We start from the raw sequence: 26,313 nt of genomic DNA on the forward strand, positions 1-26,313 counted from the left end.
TTTGCACAAAATCACACACACAAAAAAAAATTACTAAAAGCATCGAGAGGCTCTGAAAATTCTTCATCGGAAAAAAAAAGTCTGCCAATCATTGATTATGATATGACTATCAAAGAGCTAAAAAAATAGAAGCACATTGTTATTTTCTATACATTATAAACAATAAGAATGATTTGACAGCAAAAAGTAAAAAAAAAAAAAAAGAAGGAAAGATACTCCACAAATCCGCAAAAATGGGATTGCTCGGTGTGAACAAGTTACTCATGGAGTGGGTTCTATGAGCTTCTATGAATTTGATACTCTAAACATGTTTGTAGAGTTAGGGGTTGCAACACTTAAGCGATATTCTAAATTTTCATAGTTTTCTAAAATGTATAAAAAAATGTAAAATGTAAATTTTTTAAAATGTAGAGTAATACAGTATTCTGTCCCTTCTAGCACGTTGAGAGTTGATAGCGTGACAGAATGAGGAAGATCGAGAGAGAGAGAGAAACCCCCAGAAAGTTAGAGAAGAGAAGAGAAGAGAAGAGAAGAGAAGAGAAGAGAAGAGGGAGGAGAAGAATAGCTCTACGAATGTTTGTTTTTGTTGTGTGAAATGTGAAATTTTGTTGGCCCCGTAAATGCGAACATTTCTAAAATAAAATGAATTCATGTAACACCGTCGATTGATCTCACTATATCACCTCTTGTTGTTTGTTGTTGTTGTTGTTGGAAGTGAAAAATTCAATGCGAATGTTTACTTCGTATTTTTTTTTCGTTATTGAATATTCTTTTTGTTCTGATTTTGAAGCTCAGGCTCTTTCAACACCCCTTTTGGCACTCTTTTGATAGGAAGTTTTTTATTCTACAAAATCCGCCGGGAGTTTGCCTAGTTCAAATCGAATTTCACGGAGCGGGAATCACTAAATCGGAAACATGTCGATGCAGGAATCAGAAAATAAAGGAGAAATATCGGCATATGTGGGTCAGATCCTTCGTTCTTTCTTTCTTCATGTACCTTCCACCTTTCACTCTTCTTCTGCTTTATCATCGCTGTCATCCTATCTATTTGTATTTTCGTTGTTAATGTTTATGTTAACACGAATGCTTAAGAGCACAAGGATCTTCAATCCGAAAATTAAAAAAAAGTAGGCCTATATCTATATTAGGTGCATATACTATAACGAATCCTCCGAATTAGGCCTACGAACCTCATTTCGTTTTCGGATAATAAGCCTATTTCATTTTTGGACTATCAAGATGTTTTTCCCGATTTTTGGATTAACGAACCTTTGGAAGAAGAGACCTTATTTCATTTGTAGTATTACGATCTTCAGAAATAACGAACCTTCGGCATAACGTACTGAAACATTCTGTCCCTCAAGTGCAAATCACTCTGCATTGATACATTTGCCAAAGATTTCTTTTCATGCGCAGATTGCATGTACATAATACTCCTGAGTCGCCTAAAGTGATGCTCTTATCATACTTATGGGATGACATTACACAAACTTGATAAGGAAGCAAATGACTTTCCAAATCTATTTTCTCTTAGAGACAGACCTCTAGACTGAATGCACTTCACGTTCCAGTGGGCATTGCCTTTCCATTTTTAGCTGATATGTTGTTTGCTGCAGGTAGCGACACACATTGATCTTTTCAAGTGTTGCTCCTTATCGAGCTCAGAGCACATCGTTAACGTACCATTTCAGTGAACCAACATCAACATCACGATCAAGAGAGAGTGAGAGAGAGATAGAGATAGAGATAGAGATAGAGATGAATAGATAGGTGGGGGGGGGGGGGAATTCCGCGCTCCCATTAGTTACGTCACTCAGCTATTAATTGCCATACCATCTAATTAAGTATAGCGTTTTTCTTGCCTAATTATATTAATTGATTCTCTAATTAATTTGCACCGCATGTTCATTGCGCAAGTTGTTACCACACTGGTATCGAATCAGTCGCTCTTCGGAGGCAGGTGATTAAATCGTGCCCTTGTTTCTTTTGGTATGAACGCGGCATGGCTCTCCTCGGGTTGCTTGGATTCACTTCGCGTCATCTACTTACGTCAAGAGTCAAAGTGATCTATCGCTGGGCGGCATTCGAGCAAAGTTTCGACGCATCTAGCTAGGAGGCGACGAAACGGATTGTCCGTTTAGTATTTCCCGCTTAATTCATGCAGCGCGCGATAAAGCGATCGAACTTGCTTCTCAGCAAACGACTGGAGGATATGATGCATAACATGGATACGATTCAGCGCAGGAGTCCTTGATTCAACACACCTCATGTTTGGGCAGAGAAATGACGCATTTTGGAAATGATGAAAAAAGGGTGAAATTGCGACAGCCATTAAATGTTTGTAATACATGTAATCTGTTTTAATAATTATTTTTTTAAGGTAAAGTTGTATACTGTTTGTTGTAAAATACCATCATGTTGCATATGTATACATGTATACATAATTGTGTCTGTGGTGTGTACGTGTGTGGGGTACAGAGTATGATAAATTTAAGGTAGGCCTACAAAGTTGTTTAATAGACATACGCTGTGCCGCGGTGATGTGCTGGCCGATTTCAAATTTCTTTTCTTTTCCAAAGAAGAGTCACAGCCCAGTATTGCTGCAACGATCGAACAAATCAATCTATCTATGAACCAGCCATATAACCTTGATATAATAAGCGACCGAAAATGACTAGGAAAGAATAAAACACGCTTGTAAACGAAATAGAGAAGGCAGCAAAGTAAGCAAGGAGTACGGAGAACAAGGTCCGCTGCATCATTCCTTTCACACAAAATGCAAGTTGCATGCGGTAAAACCCGTGCTTTCCACTCCAGAGGGAGTGTTTCTAATTATTCCTGTAATGGAAACGTAAACCACGCACTTGCTACTAATTGGGCACAGGTTGAACGCCATTGTAAGACCTAGTGGTATAGATTCCAGCACAGCTGTTCACGTGCGCGCGCCTACCGTGGGAAATACTAGTACAGTAGACAACACGTTAAACATAGCGCTATACATAGAGCTATACAGGATTGTAGCTCCATAGAACAATGGGTACCTATGTGTATACACTGCGCAAACAGAACTAACTTTCAGCCAATCAGCTTTTGCTGCTGTAAATGACGTTACAAGCATAGATTACGGGTCTTGACGTCTACAGGAGAAAACATTAACAGTTAATGTAAAGGTATGTTTTCAATGGAGCTTAGTAGTACAAGCTAACACTTGAGATATTTAGGTTTTTTGTATTTTTTTTTTCACTCATACGTCGGATTATGGCACGCTGTTGAACTTGGTACTGCACTTTCCAAGAGTTTTTTGTCACGTTTGTTAAACGACTAATGATATAATTTTTCTCTTGTTTCACTTTGTACACTATAAATTTCACTGTCAGAATTCTTCTGTTAGTAAAACAGGATGAAAATTAACGTGGGTCTCTCACTATCTAATTTCTCTCACTCTTTCTCTCTTTTATTTAAACGTCAAGAGGGGATTTGCTACAGTTTACGGTACTCCAACAGTGAGAAGCTATAACTTTCGTGTGGGTCATTTAAATACACAATGTTGCTCGCGATATATACCGGGGACATCGTTTGCTTTGATGTTATTGATAGGGCAGTTTCCTTGTTTTGTTCACACACTTTCTGAGGGATTTTTCATAACAATCATGAACATTTTTACTACTAATTATTGCACAGGAATGACCCTTCCTCCTTTCCCTTTTTGCCTTTATTTCTCCATAAAGTAGCGCAGAAGATAAACTGTCCATAAACGAAGATCGCGTACATCTGGACAACAGCGAAGGTTACATTCTCCTAGCGGACCGTGCCTTTGTAGTCGGTGGGTAGCTTAGCAGACGACACCAACTGTCAACGATTAAATATTGTGAGGTCACATAAGATCAAATATTTCGTCTTCAGTTTCAAGATCCATATCGCGGTGTTTTCCGATCAAATAATAGAGCTCCTTATCGGAAGGCCTTGTCAGAAATTACAGTGGTATCAATGATCGAAATCGTGGCGCTTTGAAGTACCTAGGGGGTGGGTCCCAAACCACCCATTTTGGGGCTTGCCTCCCTCAATCCTGAAACGTGCACTTTGTCAGATATTAGTCATAAAAAATGAACGACTATCTCAGCTCCGTAAAGATTTTATTAATCATACACTTATAGTTTGTTTTCTCATCATTGCATATGTTTGTTGTGACGGCCACTGCAACGTGGAACATGTCAAGGAAGAGAAAATGCAACAATTTACTTTATTTTGTATCAAATGATTTGTTGAAATTGTTTGTAAACTTGATTTCCTAAGAAAACCAAAATCTGTGTTATTATCGTATTTTCGTTCGTACGTTGTATTCTTGGGGAAAAAATTGCAGAAACACGCTGGAATTAAACTGTAATATTAAAAACACAAGGTACCGTGAAATCGACAGTGTGGTTTGAGCAACAAGAGAAACTTTGGGCGTGAGAGTAGCAAGGGACCCCCCCCCCCCAAAAAAAAAAAAATGAATAAAAAGAAAGGAAGAGAAAAATAAACAGGAAGATAAAAGAAAGTAAAGTGTAAGAAGAAGCATAAGCAAATAATGACAATGAAATATTCGTCTATGAAACGAACAGACTTTAGTAATGCAGAAAGTCATTAATTGGCTTCGTGAGGATATTCTTTGCCCAATTAATCATATCTGGAATTTCCTTTATTTCAAAAAATGAAGAGTTGCACTTATGGTATTAGACCCCGTCGAACTCAGAAAAAGGGCGTTTGCCCAACATAATCTTAAATCTCAAACCGACGAAAATAGATCGTTCGAGAGAGTGGCCAGATCTAGTCCATCATAAAGAAACTTGGCAGTCAGAGGAGACTAATGTTCATGTTAAAGACTCATTAGTTTGTCAGTTGTGTGTGAAATGCTCAGTGACCTCCTGATGATGACCTCGTGGTAAAATCTTTGTGAGTTTTCCTTCAATGATTAACATGATTTATGCGTGATGAGAAAGGTATAGTATGAACATCATTTTATATTTGAGTACTTGCTTTGATAAACTTAGGGCATCGAATTATCATTGAAGATTGATATGACGAGCAGATTTTTTGTTTTCTTTTTTTTTTTTTTACAAAGCGACTTCAGATCATTACATAGTTTTTGTTTCTTTTTAGATGATGCAGAAGTAGGAGGAACAAAGCGAACGAGAAGGAGAGTAAGAAGGAGGAGGAGGAGGAGGAGGAGGAAAAAGGAAAGAGGAGGAGTAGTAGTTGGTAAACGACTTTGATGATGAACGTCAAGAATAGAACTAAAGACAGAGGGTTGATTTACCCACCCCCCCTTTTTTTTTTACAAGCATGGTACTCATGAAAATATCTACAAAAAGGTCATATACAATACTATCATTCAATGGCTGTATTCGATTATCATCCTTTGGAAGAACGCGAGGAGGCGAAGAAAACTCCTAGAACGCAGGGAGGGCAAAAGGGCGGGAAACAGAACATCTTGTGAAACGCACAGAGGCGTGAATTGTGGCAAATCAAATTTGTCAGTAATCGTCTCTCTTCCTCACTCTGTCCGGCATCTCGGAATCTCCGGGGAGCACCTGTTTTGCGGAGGGACCAAACGGTCTGTCATTAGCAGCCTGCTTTGCGGGGATCAATGTAACTCTCGAACTTTATCCCTCCCTTCTTCTTCGATTCACAAGCAGACTTATTTTCGTTTGAAAATTGACATGAAATGACTTACATACCCCGGAGCCATTGGAGGATTTCGGTGGTCATGCTTAGACAGAGTGAACAAATTTGAGGTCGTTCCAGAGCATCGCAGGGGTATAAACATACGGAATATTGTCATTTGTACTGTTCCCCAGATACCGAGTAAGCCGAGTAAGATTTGACTCGGGAAGTAGGCCTACTATCTTATATGAGCTGCAAACTTTTGTGAAACTCAAAAGCCCAGGTTTATCTGTGATATGTGTCTATTTTTGTCAATTTTTGGATAACTTTTCGCCAACGCGTAACCATCAAAAAAACTTTCTCATAAGAGTTATGTCTCTTCTGACGTTACTAATTTATTGATATTCAACCTTCACCATTCCCAGGAAAAACAAAAACAAGAACAAAAACAAAACATTATCCGTAGAATTCGGTCTACGCATGGCCATCTAATATCCCAGTGCCATCTCCGTGATTCTGCCCAGCTCTGCTCCAGTGGATAGCGCGATGGCGGCATGATGTTTTGTTAGGCAAGCAAGTAACAAAGAAATGCCCTCCATTTCTCACCAGCTGAAACTGAGCTGTCCAAAGTCTGTGTATAGATGGCTATGGGTTATCCATCCCTGTCCCCTTGAGCCAAAGTATTCGTGCCATTCCTTACAACCTTTCCAGGGGGTGAATCAAGTGATATTTAACACTACAACTTATAATTATTTGTCGTCGTTGCTGTTATCATTATTATTTGTTAAATCTAAACAAAGATAACGATATGACGATTGTTATGTCAATTTCTGATATGTATGAACTTGAACTAGGCCCATGGTATCATATCCATTTACGAATTAGTGATTCCTGTCGACTTTAACGATTGAAAAAAAAATGTAGTGTTCTTAGGGTGTTTTCACCGCCTGCGTGGATTTGCGCCATCCACTTTATCGAGACAGTTGATGGCGTAATGGATCTTTCGTCATCCTGTCAACGTGGATGCGCTCGTTAACACAATGTATCCTCTAAAATTGTTACCATCGAAATGATTTCGAATTCGCCTTGACCTCCTGATACTCTCGGTCTTTTTTTTTTCTTTCTCGAAGACTTAATCAAATTCCATTGTATCCGAACTTTGTATTTACGTGACCTTTCGCTGTCTTTTGACTCAGTATCTCGCTGGTGCTCATCGGTGTAGACTGAAGACAGGACATATACATGGCGTACGTAGATGTTTCGCCCTCTCATACCAATGTCTACTTTAGAAACATTTCGACACACTAATGTCGAGAAACGCAGCTGAACAAGGAACGATATTTCGCTTGCTATTAGTATAGAGAGGGGGAGGGGTGCTAGAAAGATGATGCTAGATATAACTGTATGTCTGTGAACCTCGAGACCCACTGAGCGTGTGGAGAGACATCGGCTCGACTTTGTCGTCGAAATGACGAGCTGCAATTAAAGATTCGTCGACGTTATCAGCGCCATGGGGAGTTGTCCTCTTTCTCATAAAACCCGCCGAAAATTCGCCAAATGTCGTCTTAAATTGCCAGCTGGAATAGGAAAGGCACGCTTCAAATTTCCATTCAATTCACTCTGGAGATTGACAAGGTGAAGTGAGGGGAAGCATTTCGGTGATTTTCGTCTGCTTTTCTCGACCACCTTGAACGTCTCCCATGATGAGTGTCATACGGTTTCATGCAATTCAATCCAGAATGTCATTTCAAGCTATTATCTTTTTTTATACTCAGTTCACGATGCATATCCCTGCTTCAAGACAGATCGTTCGTGAAATACTGTGAATATAAGCCTATTTATATGGATAGTAATTAATTTCCGTTGGTAGGAGTATTTCTGTGTTAAACTACCTAGATATCGACAGAGTTTCCGTGACGTTGAATTTGCTTTTTCACTTGTCCCTTCTCCGCCCATGTATCTCCGCGTGAGTGCTTAGATGACGATTGGATGACGATTGGAGTTTAGATGTAGAAGTTTATAGCGCATTTCACATAAGTTTACATAAAGTTATCGCCTCCTCCGACATGTTTTATTTTTTATATTTTTTTTTTGATTAAAGGCGTCAGAATTTCACAGACCACTGGAAATTCCAAGGTTTGTGTTTGAAATCTGAGGAGCAACTGACGAGCCTATGATACTGGGATAGAAATAACAACAAGGAGGATGTGACGTGAGTTGTGCTGAACCCAAAGCAACGTTCATAACGAGTTGAGCTTATCTGATCCCGGCCCAATATCCATCTTGTGGTGCGAACATAGTGTTAAAGTTTAACGTCACCCTACAGCAAGGTTGCCATCTAATTTAGTGTTAACTTCAGGCGGTTTTCCCACGCATCTTAAAGCACACATTTCTTGAATGTTGAATCAGGGTCTTTCGGTGACTAATAAGTGCCTGAACTTAGCCGCCAAGTAAAGTTTGCGGCGGCGGCGCGACCGTGAACATGAAACGTTCAGCAATTAACGTCCAAAATCGGGTATTCCGTTCGCTGTCGCCATGCGTTATCGGTTGAAACGTTCACAAGAAGCGTTCCTGCTCAAGTCTACTACTACTACCCAGGATTCTGTTCAACTTTCTCACCCATTATACACACTCATCACACTCTGTAGAACACTTTCATGGACGGATGAAATCAGCCTCAACCAGGAGGAGATGCATAAACAGACATCATGGACTGCTTATTGTCTAAGACGTATATTATATAAACAACAACAACGACAGCGACAACAACAACACAGTGAACTCTGTTTGATGGAAAAGAAAAGTACCACTCGTGGTATGGTAGCTTAAAGGGCTTGTATAGTTTTGGTTGAGACCTAACTTCAGGTTTTTAACATTTTTGGGTGAGATAATGAGAAACCTCTTATGAAATATGAAAGAGCATGTAATTCCAAGAGAAATCCAACGCTTGATTATGAAATGGATGAGATACTCAAAACAGAGCAATGCTAGTAAAGTGTGGGACCCACACTTTATTACGATTGCTTTGTTTTACTTTTTTTTTTATGTCTCAGCCATTCCAAAACCGATTTTCATCAAATTGACTTTGAATTCCTCTTAGAATGGCATGCTCTGTACCATTTCATAAGTGGTTTCTTGGTATCTCGCAAAAAGTTAAAAGCCAAATCTCAGCTCCACCAATAATGACACGTATCATCCTTTTAAAACGTGCATATAACAGATGCCTGCTCCTGCTCGCGTTCTTCTTGTACGTTTTTTTTTTCTGCTGCAAGATTTGTTCTTGTTCTTATTCCCCTCATTCCTTATGAATTAATTTGATTTCTTCCCTTTCTTCATTTCCTGCTTCTGCTATGCATTTCTTCCCTCTTCTTTTTCTCTTTATTCGGCCTTTTCTCTGATTATTAAAGAATAGCTACTTTAATTTCTGTTTCGCTCCTTGCGTATAATATAAAAGTACCGAAACTCTTGATGCTTTCTTTAAGAAATGCCATTGTTTTCTGCTGGTGGATATCCGGAAGATACTTTATAAAAACAAAACAAAACAAAACAGACGTTTGCATCAACTGCAGAATTCTAGAGAAAGGTTATAGTGTACTCATCATAGGGGTGACCAAATAAGAGGTCCCTCGTTGCTCTGCTCCCCCCGATGTCAACTTTCCACACAGGAGTAACATCAAATGAGGTATCTCTGGTCTCCTCAAAGTCTGCAGGCATTTTCCCGCAAGACTCGTTAAATCTATTTGCCAACGTTCTCGGTTTCTAGCATGTCTGCATTCGCTGACATTGAACTCCTGAATTACACCAGTATTCATTATTTTTCCTTGTTGTTGCATTGTTATGTTTGCTTACTTGTCGAGCAAGCGGAGTTAATTGCTTTGCAGTATACATTATAGCTGTGCACACGATTCCAGCTTTTTATGATCTTTTGCAAAGGTTGCGTCTTCCTCAACTACTATTCCTCTACTAAACTACAACAACAACAACAGCAACAGCAGCAACAACAACAACAACAACAACTACTACTACTACAGCTACTACTACTACTACTACTACTACTACTACTACTACTACTACTACTACTACTACTACTACTACTACTACTACTGTTGCTGCTTCTGCTGCTGCTACACGCTACCACCACGCTACTGCTTCCACTTATACCAATGAAAATAATGTCGATAGTGATAATAGCAGTATAAATATCAGTAGCAAGCATAATGATAACTTTTTACGTAACAAAATAATAATAGAGACAATGGTGATAGATTTGTGTACTGAGTATAACTTACATGCTTTTATACCTTACCTTTTGTGCTCAAAGGGTATTGGTGCATAGAATCACACCAGCATAATCAAAGACACTCAGCCTTTAATTGTACAGTTTGTAGTTATGTTTGATAATGTAAGATTATGTTTGTTTGGTAGAGACGCTTAGAAACTCGGTTTAAAGCGCAATAAAAGACACGTGTAAATTATTATTATTATTATTATTATTACTATTATTATTATTATTATTATTATTATTATTATTATTATTATTATTATTATTATTATTATTATTACCATTATTATTTTTGCTATTATTATTATTAATATTATTATTATTATTACTATTATTATCATTATTATTATTGTTATTATTATTATCATTATTATTATTGTTATTATTATTATCCTCATCATCATCATTATTATTGCCACTACTACTACTGCTACTACTACTACTACTACTACTACTACTTCTATTATACTATTATTACTCTCTGGGAAGCATTTCAGCCGCTCTCATCATAAAGCTCTAAACGGATTCCGAGTCCTGTACACATTCCAATCCCCGTTACACAGGAAATCCGAGTACAACCGGTTGCACGGATTATCTTGCGCAAAATCACATAATATCCAGATAAATTATGCCATGACTTGCTTATTATAGCAATGATGCTTGATGCTATAGCTCTGGTAGCAGTAGTAATAATGGCAGCAATTATAGGATAGTTGCAAAAGAAGATATAGAAGTTGAACTTCTGGTACAACTTGTGCTAGCAGTATGTAGTTATGATATAATGTGGTAGTAGAAATTGAAATGGCAGTAACAATAATACATTGAAATTAATAGTTACAGTGCTAATAGTGATAATTTTATTACCATCACATATTGTGTTCTAGCACTAGTAATAATAATAGTAATAGTGAATACAATACAGTCCAGTACTAGTAATACAATGATGGTAATATTTTAATGCAGTGGAAGCAGTAGTAAAGTGAGCAGCAGATGCTTAACACAATACTGCAATCATCCCTCTACTCGTCTTCTACGTGGTGTCAGGTTTTGGAATGATGACAGTGTATTTCTATGTCTCCTTTTGTTTCTCTCTCTCCCTCTCTCCCTCCCTCTCTTCCCCCTCTCTTTCTCACCCTCTCTCCTCCTCCACCTCTCTCCCTCTGTTTCTTGTTTGGAGGATGACGTGTACAATTGTGTACATCAGCGTTGCGTCAAATACACCTTACAGCGGTTTACATTAATTCAGAAATAATATCTATGTGATGATGGTCTTCGTCTCTTGGAGAGGCTATCGTCTTCATTATCATCTATATCAGAATACATGCTTCTGGAATGAGCTCTTGAGTCCAACCCAAGAGAGGCCGAATATCTCCTCCCCTTGAGATATCCATAATAGCCTCCACGGTGATGTTCTTGAAGCAGTATCCGATCTCTCACACGCATGACTGGTCGTCAGTGGAGGGGTTGAGGGCGCTAATGCTTTCTCGCTGGTCCGTTCCCGTCAGCTTTGTGTCGTTGATGGTTGGAATCACGCCTACCCATCGATGCTATGCCACGGTTAATTTCCACCGGAGTCCTCGCTGCGGACGGACGAGCCGGTACCGTGTCGCCTGCATATAACTATCAGTTCAGTTTATATTCAACAGTTGGCGAGATCCTGGAGGTACTACTCTCTGCATTCGTCAATTCCTACTTTGTTACGTGAGCAGCCCACTGGCTTGAAATGACGCGCTCGTAATGAACACCATCTGAGAACGAGATGTCTTTTTTTGTCGCTAATCGAACATGGTTGGGGCTGATCGCCGTTTTATTTTCATGTCAACATAAAGAAGTTGATAATCTCCGCCAAGGTTTTGGTCGAGTCGATGACAAGCAGCATGTTGAAGCGCTGCCAGCCCATTTCACGTTTCGTTGGCGTTCATTCGGTCGTCATGTTGCCGCGCTCGCAAATTCTACTTGCCAATTGTCTGGTCAAGGCCGAGCCGAATCTCCCCCCCCCCCCACAAACACTTTAGCGCATCTCATCTCGAATGGATCCACATTCATGGTTAAGAGCCAAGAATAGGGTAGCATTTGTATAGGTCCTATACACTCACATCGGTGACACATCGAAACAATGGAATAATATAATCGTAATTTGCGCAAGACATTCTTATATTATCAAAGTAAACTTGTCAGTACACGTGAAGAATGGTTCTTGACAAGTTGCCTATGACATTATTTTTTGATAAGTTTGGAAATTCAAGCCATCTCGTGTGTAACTAATATGATTACTTTGACTTCATGGGTTACTTGATTTCACCAAGCTCGGTTTGTCGTGTCAGTTTGTTAAGAGTTTAGATACTGAATCGCAACGATGATGATGATGATGATGATGATGATGATGATGATGATGATGATGATGATGATGATGATGATGACTAAAACAACGGGCGATATTTGTTATTCCGAAGGTTCGTTAGATCGAAAATGAAAAAAAAAAAATCCTTCATTCTGAAGATTCGTAACTTCAAAACACATTAATTCGCTATACCTACAGGTTCGTTGCAACTGATTGACAAATTGCCCTACATCGACGTAAATAAGCACTGAATTGATTGGTGTTTTGATCGATGTAGGGCAATTTATCAATCAGTTGCAATGAAAACATCTCGACGGACAATTTATGAATTTGAATAACCTACAAGTTTGTAGTAAAAAAATAATCTAAAAAAATAAAATAAAAGAGTATTCGTTAACCCGTGTGCCAATGAGTCTAATGTGCACAAATTTAATACACGTACCTATCATGGTTAACCGAATGTGGTGTTATTCCAAAGGTTCGTTATTCTGGAGGTTCGTTTATTCAAAAATGAAATAAGGTTGTTATTCCGAAGGTTCATTATTTCAAGAGTGAAATAGAGTTCGTTTTTCCGAAGGTTCATTAATCCAAAAATGAAAATAAGGTTCGTTACTCAAAAGGTTCGTTTATCCAAAAATGAAGTAAGGTTCGTTAATCTGAAAATGAAATGAGGTTCGTTAATCGGCAAATTGAATAGTAGGCGAAGAATGGCTCATTCTGATGATGATAAAAAAGAGGGGGAAGGGTACAATAGGGAGGAGAAAATATTTCTTTTTAAAATCAAAACCGCAATTACGACTGTATTCCGATTCATCAGTAAGTGCATGCCTTTATCGTCTGTGTTTGCGTGTTTATATGCGTATCTTTATGTGTTGGTGTGTGAGTGTGTGCGTGTTGTCATTCAGTTTTCATTGCGAATATTTTGCCATTTTGGTTGTGTTTTTTTTTTTTTTTTAAAACAACTACACTGTATTTCGTCACTAAATAAAGTTTATTTCATTTTCGGAATAACGAACCTTATTTCATTTTCGGATTAACGAAGCGCATTTCATTTTCAGATAAACGAACCTTCGGAATAAAAAACCTTATTTCATTTTCGGATAAACCAACCTTCGGAATAACGAACTGTAACCAGAACTACCACAACAATAGTTCTCATTTTTCAAGGGCAAATGGCATGCAAGTCTGCAAGCCGTATGATGAAGAAAGATAAAGAAGAGTGATTAAAATAATGCGCGGAGATAAACCGAAATCCATCAGGAAAATAACATCCGATAAAGTGTTTAGTAAGAGTACAAATGTTACAGTGATCAAATGAATCAGATTATGAACGAAATCAGGAAGGTTAAGAATGCAAGTATGAAATTCACAAGAGCGCTACACTCAAGCGGAAACAATTAATGTTTGTACAGTGGACTCCCGTTATAACGAAGTCCCCGGGACCGGCAGTTTTCTTTCGTTATAACGAAATTTCGTTATAACCGAATGAATAAACAATAAAAATACATAGAGTTGATAATGTTGCGGCCCTAAATTTTATTTCGTTGTAACCGGAATTTCGTTATAACCGTGTTCGTTATAACGGGAGTGCACTGTATATACAAACTTTCATTGGTGTTGCATTGAACGCGTCTTCTTCGTCCAGTTTCATAAGGCAGCGTAATACAAACATCTTGGTATGAGAGAGACAGTCAGACAGACAGACAGACAGACAGACAGACAGACAGACAGACAGACTACAGACAGACAGAGATAGAGGGAGAGAGTTATAGAACACGCCATTTCATGTACAAAACAAAGTGAAGAACTGCCCACGAACTGCTCTCAGTTTCTAATGACCTCCTTGCACTGCCTGTATAGTGATAGCTATGTCATTTAGAAATGCAAAAACAAAGAAAAGAAAAGAAAAGAAAACAAAACCCTGGCCAAATACAGTTCCTTATTCCTCGGGTTGTCTTCACATTCTCTCACAAATTTTGATTTGTACATGGAATTAAAGAAGAAATCTTGGACTTTACTGTGTTAAATCTCTGGACGGGAGTGTACGATTGGATGCACGAGAATCCTGTGGTATTCATATTGGTATGACGCTATTATCTATAGGTGGCCTTGCATTTTAGTCCTGTACATGTATAAATAGTATAGTATGCAACCCAGCTGTATATCCAGTACGCCTATTCTCCTATTGATATGATAATAATATACTGTTTAAACTCATTATCCTGTTCCCCTATAGATCATTGCCGATTTAACTTTCTCTTGTTTGATTCGTTCCAGCACGTCGATTACACGGATGAGATTGACACACTGAAGGAGCGAGTCAGTGTACTGGAGGCCTTGGTAGAAGAACTACTGGGTGAGGATTTACATTCACTATCACTTTAATACACTTTTCGCTTCATTATTCCTTCTAAGAAATAGACATATTCCCATAGATTGGATAGATATTGCATGATGCACAGTACATCATGCTTCTTACATAAGAAACGATTTCTGTTTTTCTTGAAAACTATTGGTATCTGATCTAACATTGTCTCAGTAAATTGCTGTTGGGTCACAGATATTTCTGGAAACTCTTTTTTTTTCTGACCATGTTAAAAGAAAGTAAAGTTGTCTGAGTGATGGTTTGGTGAGTTTGTTGTAGTCAGTTGAATTCATTTATACTTAATTTCCACAAAGCAACACAAAAAGGATACATAATACAAAGTGCACAGTAAAATTGTTGATGTCATATCAAATATTCGTGAGAAAAGAAAATGCACGAACAAAGCAATACTATGTAAAGGATCAAAGGACAGGGATATGGACCAGCAAGAAATTGATAGATTAACAGCTACATGAAATAATAAATAAATTCATGCTCAGAAAATTAAATGAATATGTGGTAGATAATATGTTGATAAACAGACAGCAAAAGAGTACAAATTAAAGGTAGTGTCAATCAGACTGAATGGCAGATGAACTGAAATGATAGCAAAACAACAACAACAACAACAAAGAGAGGGACAAGGGGGGGGGGGGAGCACGTCAGTTTAAGGTCGAATTATGGTGCGGAGCACTTACAAGCACGCTAATGTGCGGTTGATAGTCACAGTGGAATTAAAACATTACTGCTGTACATTTCCACCAATGACTTTTTCTTATCTGCCGGAGACATCAGCATTTATGTTTACTTGTCCTTGCTTCACATGCACTTCAAAATGTCTCACTGTGACGAAATATTGTTGCGACCGTCTCTATGCCAGAAAAGGATGTGTCATATTCTGTGGAACGTTATTTTCGCAATGTTGCTTAGAGACCCGAGCGGGGTTCGTCATGCGAACTGATATTTCGCCCATTTTGAAAAACTTTGTTTCCGCCAGGGTAATTGAACACGAAAATTTCTTATTTCTGTTCGTTCAGATTAAGAGTGGAATGGTTCCTAACGTTGGCATATGGTTTGCACCTGCGTCACGTCGTGCCCCGTAATTAAGATGGCGAATGTCAAACTCGTCTAAGCTTTGTACTGTGGATGTCGAAAAGAAAAAGACAAACATCAGATATCACTAACATCATGAGAAACAGTCTCTTAAGTTTACTGTCTTTAATCTCTTTGTCTGAAAAGAGTCATGATATCATGAATCATTTGAAATTTACAGCATAGAAATAATAAGACCACCAAACTTTAGAGGGCATGTGAGAGAGAAAAAGTGGCCATTCTTAAAGAGGAAATCCACCCCAAAAATAAATAAACTCCAAGAGAAAAAGAAAAAGATTCCCTACAGAACGTCCCCCAAAATGACAAAAATCGGATAAGAAATAAAGGAAGATATTACACAGGGGTTTGAAATTTCAAATTTTTTTCGGAAAACGTTTCTTGACCAATATTCAAATGAGCGAGTGGATGACGGCATGCCCTCACTTGCTGCTTCGAATATTCATAACGACTGGTCAAGAAGTCTTTTCTGAAAAAATTGAAATTTTGAAATTTCAAAATGCATTTTTTTTCTTATACAGGTACATCATTTTGATCATTTTTGCACTGCTCTGCAGGGATTTCCCTTCTTACTCTTCCTTATGAAATTGATAAAATTCTGGAGTGGATTTCTTCTTTAACCCCCTGCATATGCCACACTAATATCTTGTCCATAGGTATGTGTGTGGAATTTGTGCACATTTTGACTCATCAACACACAAAGGGATAAAACTCCTTCACTCATTGAGGAAAAATACCTTGCAAAGACGTCATGGTGTCCATGCAGTCTTTTAAAGAAAATCGTGATTGTAATCAAATTGTAATCAAAAGTTGTAATCGCTTTATTCATTCACGGATGACTTAATAAACTTCATATATTGCATTGAGATTTAGATTTACGACTAAATCAGGCAGACGCGACAAAATCAAGATGACTTGTCTTGCCAAATTCTGGCATATACCACGCCAAGCTTAATTACTACGTCTGTATACAAAGCTCTTGAGTGATAAGGAAAACTGATTTTAAATGGCCATGCCGAATGAAACTTCTTGGCTTACGTAAAACTTTAATGTGTGCTCCAGACATCTTCCCTGACACCGACAGTGATGGTTGGCAAGGAGAAAGCAACAGGTTCAACGAATGCGGCAGGCAGTTGTCTTACCGACGAGAGACAAGTGTTGGTCTGAGGACACTTCACATGCGAGGTCTTGCGATTTCTTGCGATCACTTTAACTATAGCTCCTTTGGGACTTTCGTTGCCAGATTTACGTGAATCGCTGGAATTGTGAGGACGATCGTACGCTGATAGTACGACCGTCGGACGACTATCCAAAACTGGGCACTCTGAATATAAGAACCCCGTCTAACGACTAGCTGCGACAAGTCATAACACGAAGACATGATGAAACAGAAAAGATAAAGAGCACACATGCATACAAACATAAATGCATACACATCCACAAAGAAACAAACAGACGTAAATACATGCATAAACACGCACAAACATATTAACACAAACATACCTACATACATGCAAACATTCATAGATAAATGGGTGTCACTACTTAGACGAAATAGTTCACTTTTTTTAAGATTTACAAGTTTCTTGGGCATTGTCGAGGAGAGCGACATAAATGATGAAAAACTCATAAGTCAGTCACGTGCTTACAGTATCGAGTGTGACCGCCAATCATTACAACTTATAGTGCTTTAAAAACTGAGATAAATCCCGAATTCTAGTTTGCTGTACTTCTCTATTTTATCTCTAAAATCATTTATGATAACTGCACAAGACTCCTGTGGATCAGTTGCAATAATCTATTTTGTTCGTCTTTGAGTTAAAAAAAAAATACCCAGGCTATCCTATTGCTATATTGCTTGTCGTGTGTCTCGTGTAAAGTGCTGTAGAAGTAATGAGAAATTACATGCCATTTTTTTTCTCCTTTTATTGTCAGGAACACCAGTTAAACGAACTTGAACGTTTAGATTACTCTTTGGGCAGTTTTACTTCTTCACCTGATAGATACTCTGCCGACAGGGCAATTATAGTCCCGAGTCGTATCAACAATAATAATGTTGTAATAACAAAAATTCCATGCATTTCCAGGTCAGTACTTTGCAATCAGTAAGATCGTTACGACGAGGGTGAATAATTAAGTTCGTTGTACGGAATGCGAGGTCAACAAACAGGGGGAAATTGAAAACTTGGCTTGTTTGGGTGTAAACACAAAAACACGCAATAACACACAATATCACTTAGGCTGAGAGAGCAAGGACTCTTTGATCTTTCTCTCTCTTACCCACCTTTTTCTTGTTTCTTTTTTATGTCGCAGTGAAAAGCAGTTTAACATTTAGGACTCATTCAATTTGATTTACATGATTGGAATTCAATTAATTCAGATCTCTAGTCCAAGACTTTATATGGATTATGAAAAGTTGAATTTATTTTGAATGTTAATTTAATTTCGTCTTACTTGCTCCTCAAATGAGCAATGTTATGTATATGTATATAGATAAATATATATAACAGCAATTAGTTTCTGCTCGGAGTCCTAAGAAAGTATAGATTCACAACAGTAGTTCAATATGAAAACTTATACATTAGTGTATCATACATCTCTCACGGAGTTTTTATATTGAACTACTGTTGTGAATATAATCCTTGGGCGCACGGAGACCGCTGCTGACGGTTTCACGTCCTTCCGCTGGACGATCTTCAGGCGGACTGGCTTCTAAAGCTGGCTGGCTATATATATTATATATATACATATGTTATTCAATAGAGATACGTGATATCTGTCACGCCATACATGACACATCAATTTGTGCACATCTTACAGATGTAGAAACTTGTACCTAATTTTTCATACCATTACATTAGTGTGGGAAATGAATTCACGACATCTACAATGCAACCAGAATACGTTCAATTACATTGTAGGTACATTTTCAAAAACAAAGCAAAACACTAGTGTATCTTACGTTTAATGGTATTGTAGTTAACTAACAACAAGGAATAACACTTGCTAGTACTTCAACATATTTCAAAATACTAGCTCTCCGAGTGTATTAAAGCTCGTCGACAAATATTTATCGAAATGAAGCACGTACAATAAATCAAGATAGAGCGCCCTCTTTAGCTAGGGTTTAATTTGCCATGATGAGGGCAGCAACCTCTTGAGCTAATGTTCCTGTGAGTGCAGATTCTAATACAAGAGTCTCGAGGTATTTCACATTCCTGCGTTGTCTCAATTGCTTGTTTTCTGTTGAATCAGGGGAAGATTTCACGTATCCTTGTTCTATCCTCATTGTGAGTGTGGTTTTACATACCTGTATGAGAATACAGTTCTACTTTTATGTAACCATCTCTCCAGGTAAAGCCAAATCGTAATTAGTGTGTACATTTGGCTGAGACGACCTTTGGCATTTTTTTTTCTCAGTTTTTTAGGTTTGCCCTTAATTCGATGTCAGACCGACATAATGCAAATCTTGCTCAACCTAACCATTTATGGAATACATACATTAGTGTAACGATGCTATTTATTTCTAATTTATTATCTAGTGTGTTTCCTTAGCATGATTAATGTACATGCAGTATATTTCCTCTTTTTTGTACTTTTCTCATTATCAATCAGACACAGGCTGCGAATTTTCGTAATCAATAAAATCCATTACGTGAAAAAACAAAACAAAACAAAGGATGATTTTTCGTATAGAGACCAGGTGCCTAGGAAGGTCCATTTATTCAAGGAAGCATCCATTTCATTGTTTTGCATTGATTGCATAAACAAATTTAAGTATTATGTATAATTGTATAATAATGCATAATGAAAAATATACAAATGTGATATTGTCAAATACTTTCATGAATACGTGAAGGCTGTCAGTTGGATGTGCTTACAAACATCATAAAGATTACGTCATGAGTAATCTTTGCATCACAGATGATTATCTCAGTGAATTTAAAAATCAGCATGCTTGTAATCACAAATAATTTTTCTTGTTGTTTTGTTTTGTTTTGTTTTGTTTTGTTTTTTTTTTTCTCAAAGTAGAACTACGAACTGGCTTATTTACACAACGGGAAAGTAGTAGTTACCTCCGTTCCAACTAATATGTCCTCACAGTATTTAGACAAATTCAATCAAATTCAATTCAAAATTCCATCAAAGAAAAAGAAAAAAAACATGGTTCAAAGCGGTACAAGTTGTCAATTTGACTTGCATTCATCTGATAAGGACAGTTCGTCGAACACAATGAAAGTATATGTATATGTATAAGTATTATAATAATACTATAACAAAAATGCAATTAGTGATGCAAATTTTCATCTTGTACTTGCATTCAATAGTCAAACATTTACAAATAGTTGATATGAAATATTTTTGCAGCTTTCTCAGATCATATTGATCAACATGACGCCTTTTTAAGAGCTACGTACACCTCGGGGATCATCCCTTTAAATACAGGGCTGTTTACCCAGCTCTGCTGATGATTTTCCACTTTCCATCTGGTTTATCCACTCTTTAGATGCCAGAAATACCAGTCCCGATGTTCCGTGCACAGATTGCGATGATACTGACTACTCAATTACGGAAGCATATTCGTCTTCGATGAAAGAAAACACAGACGCCCCGGGCGTGGATGTGAACAGCGCCCCCTCTGTGGAATCAAAGCCAACGCTACAGGAGGTGCACGTGCCTCATCAGCCTGTTCCTCCGCTACGCGAGGTTGTGCCTGACGAACCCTTCAAGCCCTTCTTTCAAGTCCCTCAGGCAAGACCGAAACCCCACCAGGAAGATATGATCTCGCCGAACCGAACGGTTCTTGTTCTTGACGATAAGGGGGAAAAGCCCCTTAAAAAGCCTTCAACGATCACGAGCACCAGGACAAGCAGTGGACATGAAGGGCTGATAGGAAGCGATGGGGTTGACGCTGATATCGGCGTGGACGCCGAGACTGAGAGCATCAGCTTCGTCGAAGACGTGAGCAATGGCGGTGTCGCAAACTTTCCTTCTGAAGCCGATATTCTCGGCACGTCGTCTGAAAGGTACCTTGACACCGAGATCGAGGGAGGCTCATACCTGATCTTCAGCTCCAGCGACGGGGAAGCGGAAGAGTCCTTGCCGACGGACGGGGACGACAACGGAGACCCAACCGAAGTCCACGAGGAACAGGGCTTAGATTCTTTAGATCAAGATGGGAAGGACTTGGAAAAGACTACGACACCTCGTCCGTTCATGGGCGTAATGACCAGTCAGGACGGCCATCGAGGAGAGCTTAACAAGCCCAGGTGGAAGGTATTTTTTTTAAAGATCTCCTCCCACTCCTCTCGAAAAGACTTTAAAAAAAGCAAAGTAAGGCATGAAAAACAAACAAAAAAAAAATGCACAGAAAAAAAGCATAACTAATACAGATGAACCAATGCATATGGAATCGGATGTCACCTTGACAAAAAACAAACAAACAAACAAACCACCAGACAGTCAATTTAAAAGTAATTTTTGTTCTTTGACGAAATATGATATCTGTACACTTCACTCTTCTTTTTGGTAACGAATGAATAATGTAGACGATACAGAGATGAACAGAGTACACGATAATACAAATTAGTAATTACAACACTTTCACAGTTGAAGCAATGAATGCTTTGTTGACGCAAGGTTACAAGATTTTATGTGAATAATGTGTTTTCTTTACTCTTTAACTTTATGTCAAAAAAGTATTTTTGTTAAATTTTCTGTACAAATCAATGACATACTTGAATGAGATGACGTCATCCTTCTCCCTTACAAGTGACTACGACTTAAAGAAACCAAGTGAAATTTAAAAACACCACAGCTCTATTTAAGGTTTCGAGTTTGATATCGAGTTTGATTTAAACCTCGAACTATCGAAGTCAAACTAAACATGATGCAAAAGTGCAATTAGAAGGGAAATACATTCAATAGATCCTCATAATACTGGATATAATACATCTTCTTCATGTTGAGCTGCTCAAAATTTTAATCAATCTGTTTCCCAGTTCCTCTTTCAAATAATGAAAAAAGGAAAGGAAGGGCGGGAATTGGCTATAGTTTTCTTTCATGGTCTAAACGGTATAATATATGTTGGTTGCTCAGCTAGTTATACTTGAAATGACGAATAATTATTACTTGATCGTCCTTTACGAGATTTATGTATTAGGTCACATTCCATGTAGTTTATGATGTACCTTTGATGATAACTGTTATCGCAAAATCCACAGATTTTCAAAGAACTCATGGACTTGAAGACTATTCGGGGAAACATCATGCTCGATGGGGAGAAAAGGCCCCGCCCTAAGGGGCGTGGCAGGAACAACGACTGCATTATTGATGGCTGCCAGTGTCTGCGAATGAAGGGATTTACAGAGGACGGCATCTACTACATGAGCAACCCTGAGGGGTCGGGCAAGCGAGGAAAGCGGATTCGACTCCTCTGCGATATGACAACTGATGGTGGTGGTTGGACGGTCATCCAACGCAGACAGGTAGGTTTCATTGGAAGTGTATTTTACTGGTCCCACCCCCGGCATATAATTCCAGATAACGACGTTTATTATGAATTGATGAAAAAAAAAAAAAAAACACCCACCACCAACAACAAACAACAATAATTATCATTGTTTATATCAGTGATAGTTTTACACTCCCAAATAGCTCATAATGACAATGTTCAAAAGACAACAGAATACCAAAATGAGTGAATGGTGTGATGTATTACATACTTCTCATTCAAGTCACTATTTTTTTTTTTCTTAACATCAATTGCATTTTCAAGGGGACGGTGTCCAGTATGCTCACCTATGAGGTCCTTATTGACAGACTATGGCTGTCCTTCACAAAATGTCACGTGATTGTGAAACTACACCTTTTAAACTACATGTTACCTTTATCCTTCTGCATTTATTTAAACGAAATATAAACTGCACCCTTTAATTTGCATACTCGCAAGTATTGAATTTTATGAGTAACCGCAGTGTCTTTGACAGAATGATATTATCACAAACAGCTTTAATTTCATGCCTGAACATCATCATGTAACACTTCAATCAATCCTTATGGTTTCTCTTGTTCAAGTTATAAAATAAATTATCAAAGGATGAGTGAGCGATAATAAGTTTCCCCCATGCAGAACTAGTCACGCTCATTTTAACCAAACCAGTGAGAGAGCGAAGATCAAAATAATAAGATCAAATAAATCCAGTAAAAAGGAAAATCCCTGTGGCAATTAAGCTTTTAAGTCATTTCTTTTGTTCACATTCATCAACACACAAACACACACATACACACACATAAAAAAAGATCTTTGCGGAATATTCTTTTTTATTCCCGTAAACGTCTCAGCTTTCAAAACAGCTGGGAACAGGACTAACAGTACGTGGGTGTGATAGGTAGGCCTATACAAGCAACTGCAACTGTTGTTTACTCAATTTCAAACAAGGTGTAGGCAAACATAGGAATGGCTAATTTGATTGCTTCATCAACGGAATTTGACATAGCCGTGAAAGTGCCCTCTCTAATAAATCTCACCTTGCTTTCATGGCATTTGACCTATGTTTATTCCTGAGACCTTTTCTGCTTCAGTACATCTTCAAAGTTAAACCTTGATTATTATCCCCCTTCAGAATGGCACGACAAACTTTTACCGTGGGTGGAACGACTACGCGAAAGGCTTTGGATACCTCGACGCCGACTTCTGGCTAGGAAATGCTATGCTTCACGCCATCACTTCGCAGGCAAATTTCGTTCTTAGAGTCGGTAAGATGCAAGTCCATCTCTCTTTATTACTTAATCTCTCAGCTCAGGGGCCAAAGTTGGTTTCAGTGTTTAATGACGCAGAATATGGTACCTATGATAAGTATATAAAGAAAAACGAAATTCTGCACTGCCGGCTGCAATGTTTTCTCTATTTCTTTGCATTTACTTTGCTTCTCAGGTAAAAACAATATAGAATTACATTGTTTTAAGGAATTGAACAAAATATAACACATCTTAATCAATGTCTGATATCAATATAAATCGCTTTTAGAACTTGTAGAGCATGTGTCATTTCTCAATGCCATTGAGACAAAAAGAGAGGTATGGAAAGGGGGTTGAAATAGACACTGTCTAAACTTTGTTTACTCTTTTCTTTTCTTTCTTTTTTTTGGGGGGGGGGGGCATACATCATACTACAACTACAACTATTATATCAAAACGATGGAAACCACAATGCAACCTTGATTCCTATCATTTATCAATTCGGTTACTGGTATCCAGTTGGGAAAAAAAACAACGTATTCTGTTTTGAAAGCATTTATTTCTACAGTATGCTTCAACAATATGAAATACAAATTTGTAGATCATGATATCAAAATTAAAAATATTTTCTATAAACAACGCTCACTTTCAGCTGTAGATACAGTTGGTGTAAAGCCTACCGTGTAATAAAAGTGGAACAAGTATATGTACACTTTTGTTTTAAGTCATTCAACTTAAAAACCGCTCCTTCATGTCCAATGTCCATACTTATCCGCTATCAGCATGATCTAACTGGACAGGAAGTTGTGTCCCGTGAAATCCTTGAGGAGTGTTATGATATAACTGCAAGTTAAAAAAAAAATCTAACCGTTGATTTTCTGCTTTGTTTGTTTTATTTTAGAGTTTACTGACTGGGATGACGTGAAGGGTTACGCCGAATACTCGCTCTTCCGGGTCAATGATGAGACAGACTACTTCCGTTTGACCTTGGGCGAGTTTATGGGTGGCAATGCTGGGGACGCCCTTTCTTACCATAATAACTCGCAGTTCTCCACCCGGGTAAGCAGAGATGACAATTTACTAGTGAAACAATGATTCCTGCGGATGCATGCACTTGTTAGCCCGCGTAATTGTTTCTTTGTGTTTTATCGCCTGGGTGTATCCTCCTCCCCTCCCATTTTCCCATTCTCCCGTCCCTCTTCCCCATCTTCCTCCTCCCACCCCCACTCCCTCCCTCCCTCCCCTTTTCCTCCCCTCCTCATTTCCCCTCCCCTTCCTCCCTATTCATTTTTTAGACATTCATTTTCAAGGAAATATTAACACGGCGTTTATTTGTTTACATATTTATTTATTGGAGGGGGTCATCAAAGAATCGATCCTAACCGATTTTTTTTTTCACGTTATCGTACCTATGTTTGTTGGTGTTTCCCCCCTAATGTTGTTAAATTTTCCGAAAAAAAAAATCCTTTGATTGACAGTGAGAGCAGAGGTTGAAACAATGGCTTATGTAAAGAAATGAATTGTGAAAGAGAGAGAAAAAAAGATATCAGTACAAATGACTTCCTGTTACTACAAAGTTTTTTACCAAACCCCTATGGTAAAAGGGTCTTGTTTCTCTATCAATAGTCATGAAACCTATGTCTTTGGGAAAGAGATAGGTAATGTCAAACACAGAACGACTATTCTGGAATTATGATCACGATAAATTTAATGATGGTCAAGGAAAAGTTATTAGACAGTGTAAAAAAAGTAAATGTAATGACAGTGATTGTTGTTATCATTGTAATAGTGTAAATCGACAATCTGTCTCCGACTTTTGTTCCGTTAAAGGACCGTGACCATGACAACAGCGTCGGAAACTGTGCTTACTTACGCCAGGCTGGGTTCTGGTTCCGATCCTGCAACCGAGCAAATCCGAACGGCCGATGGTTGGCGAGGGCCGACGCCAGGGGACTCAATGGTGCCGTGGTGAATTGGGGCACGTGGGAGGGCCACAAGTACACGTATTGCCTCAAGTCTTTCCGCATGATGATCCGTTCCCAAAGCTCGCTCAGCGCACTGACGTCACAGACAGAGCTGAATTCAGGGGGTTCGAACAGAAAGGGGAAACAGAGGCATGCACGAGACACGCACGAGCATCGCTATCAGTGAATCTGATTGTGCCTTTTGAGCGAGTGAACTCATAAATAACGTTAAACCGACAATATTTTCTTCTTCAAAATCTACTCTTTTCCAAACGTAATCAATGCTTGAACAATTGAGAAATCTGTAGCTTAGCCATTTTGGTTTTATTTGATATTTTAAGGCAGCTTGACTTGTATCAATTTTGCCATGTCTCGTGTTTCATAAAGAAAAATATAATCTGAAGTTCTCATATTAGAATAATGAGGTTTTTTTTTTTCCATTTTGGAGAAGATCTCTCCAATTGGCGGTAAGTTTCGTACTTAAGTGCACCTGACTTAAACACTGATTCTGTAATTTCAGATATTTATTCAGTATAGAAAGGCATCGAGTACATTGATATAACGATGTGCCCTTCCTCGATTGGAGATAAGCGAAAATCTGAAATATTGAGCTAAATTATTTTCCCCCTTTATAATCGACAATTCAATTGCACTTAAAGGTCCAGTTTACCTCCGGGAGCAGTAATTTTAAAAAAATGTTCAACATATCACATTTGATGTATATGTGTTGTTCTGTTGTATCACAAAACATCCTACCATAATAGAGTTTTTGCAATAAAGTCTAAAATATACGGAGATATCAGTATTTTTCTCATTAAACCATAAATGTAGACGGTTTAGTCTGGAAACATTTTTATTAAAGATATTG

At 38.2% G+C, this 26,313-nt stretch overlaps 1 protein-coding gene across 1 annotated transcript in view; it reads left to right on the plus strand.

Moving 5' to 3' along the window:
• LOC140244570 (uncharacterized) overlaps positions 1–25,909 on the plus strand; it is a 65,695-nt gene extending 39,786 nt beyond the window's left edge. The window contains exons 2-7 of the mRNA XM_072324195.1: positions 14,544–14,622; positions 20,249–21,018; positions 21,966–22,229; positions 23,367–23,499; positions 24,383–24,540; positions 25,312–25,909. Of these exons, the coding sequence (XP_072180296.1) occupies positions 14,544–14,622; positions 20,249–21,018; positions 21,966–22,229; positions 23,367–23,499; positions 24,383–24,540; positions 25,312–25,632 (1,725 nt within the window). The 3' untranslated portion in view covers positions 25,633–25,909. The remainder of the gene's footprint in view (positions 1–14,543; positions 14,623–20,248; positions 21,019–21,965; positions 22,230–23,366; positions 23,500–24,382; positions 24,541–25,311) is intronic.
• Positions 25,910–26,313: the final 404 nt, after the last annotated feature.

Source organism: Diadema setosum, chromosome 21, assembly GCF_964275005.1.
Source record: "Diadema setosum chromosome 21, eeDiaSeto1, whole genome shotgun sequence".
NCBI classification, from domain to species: domain Eukaryota; kingdom Metazoa; phylum Echinodermata; class Echinoidea; order Diadematoida; family Diadematidae; genus Diadema; species Diadema setosum.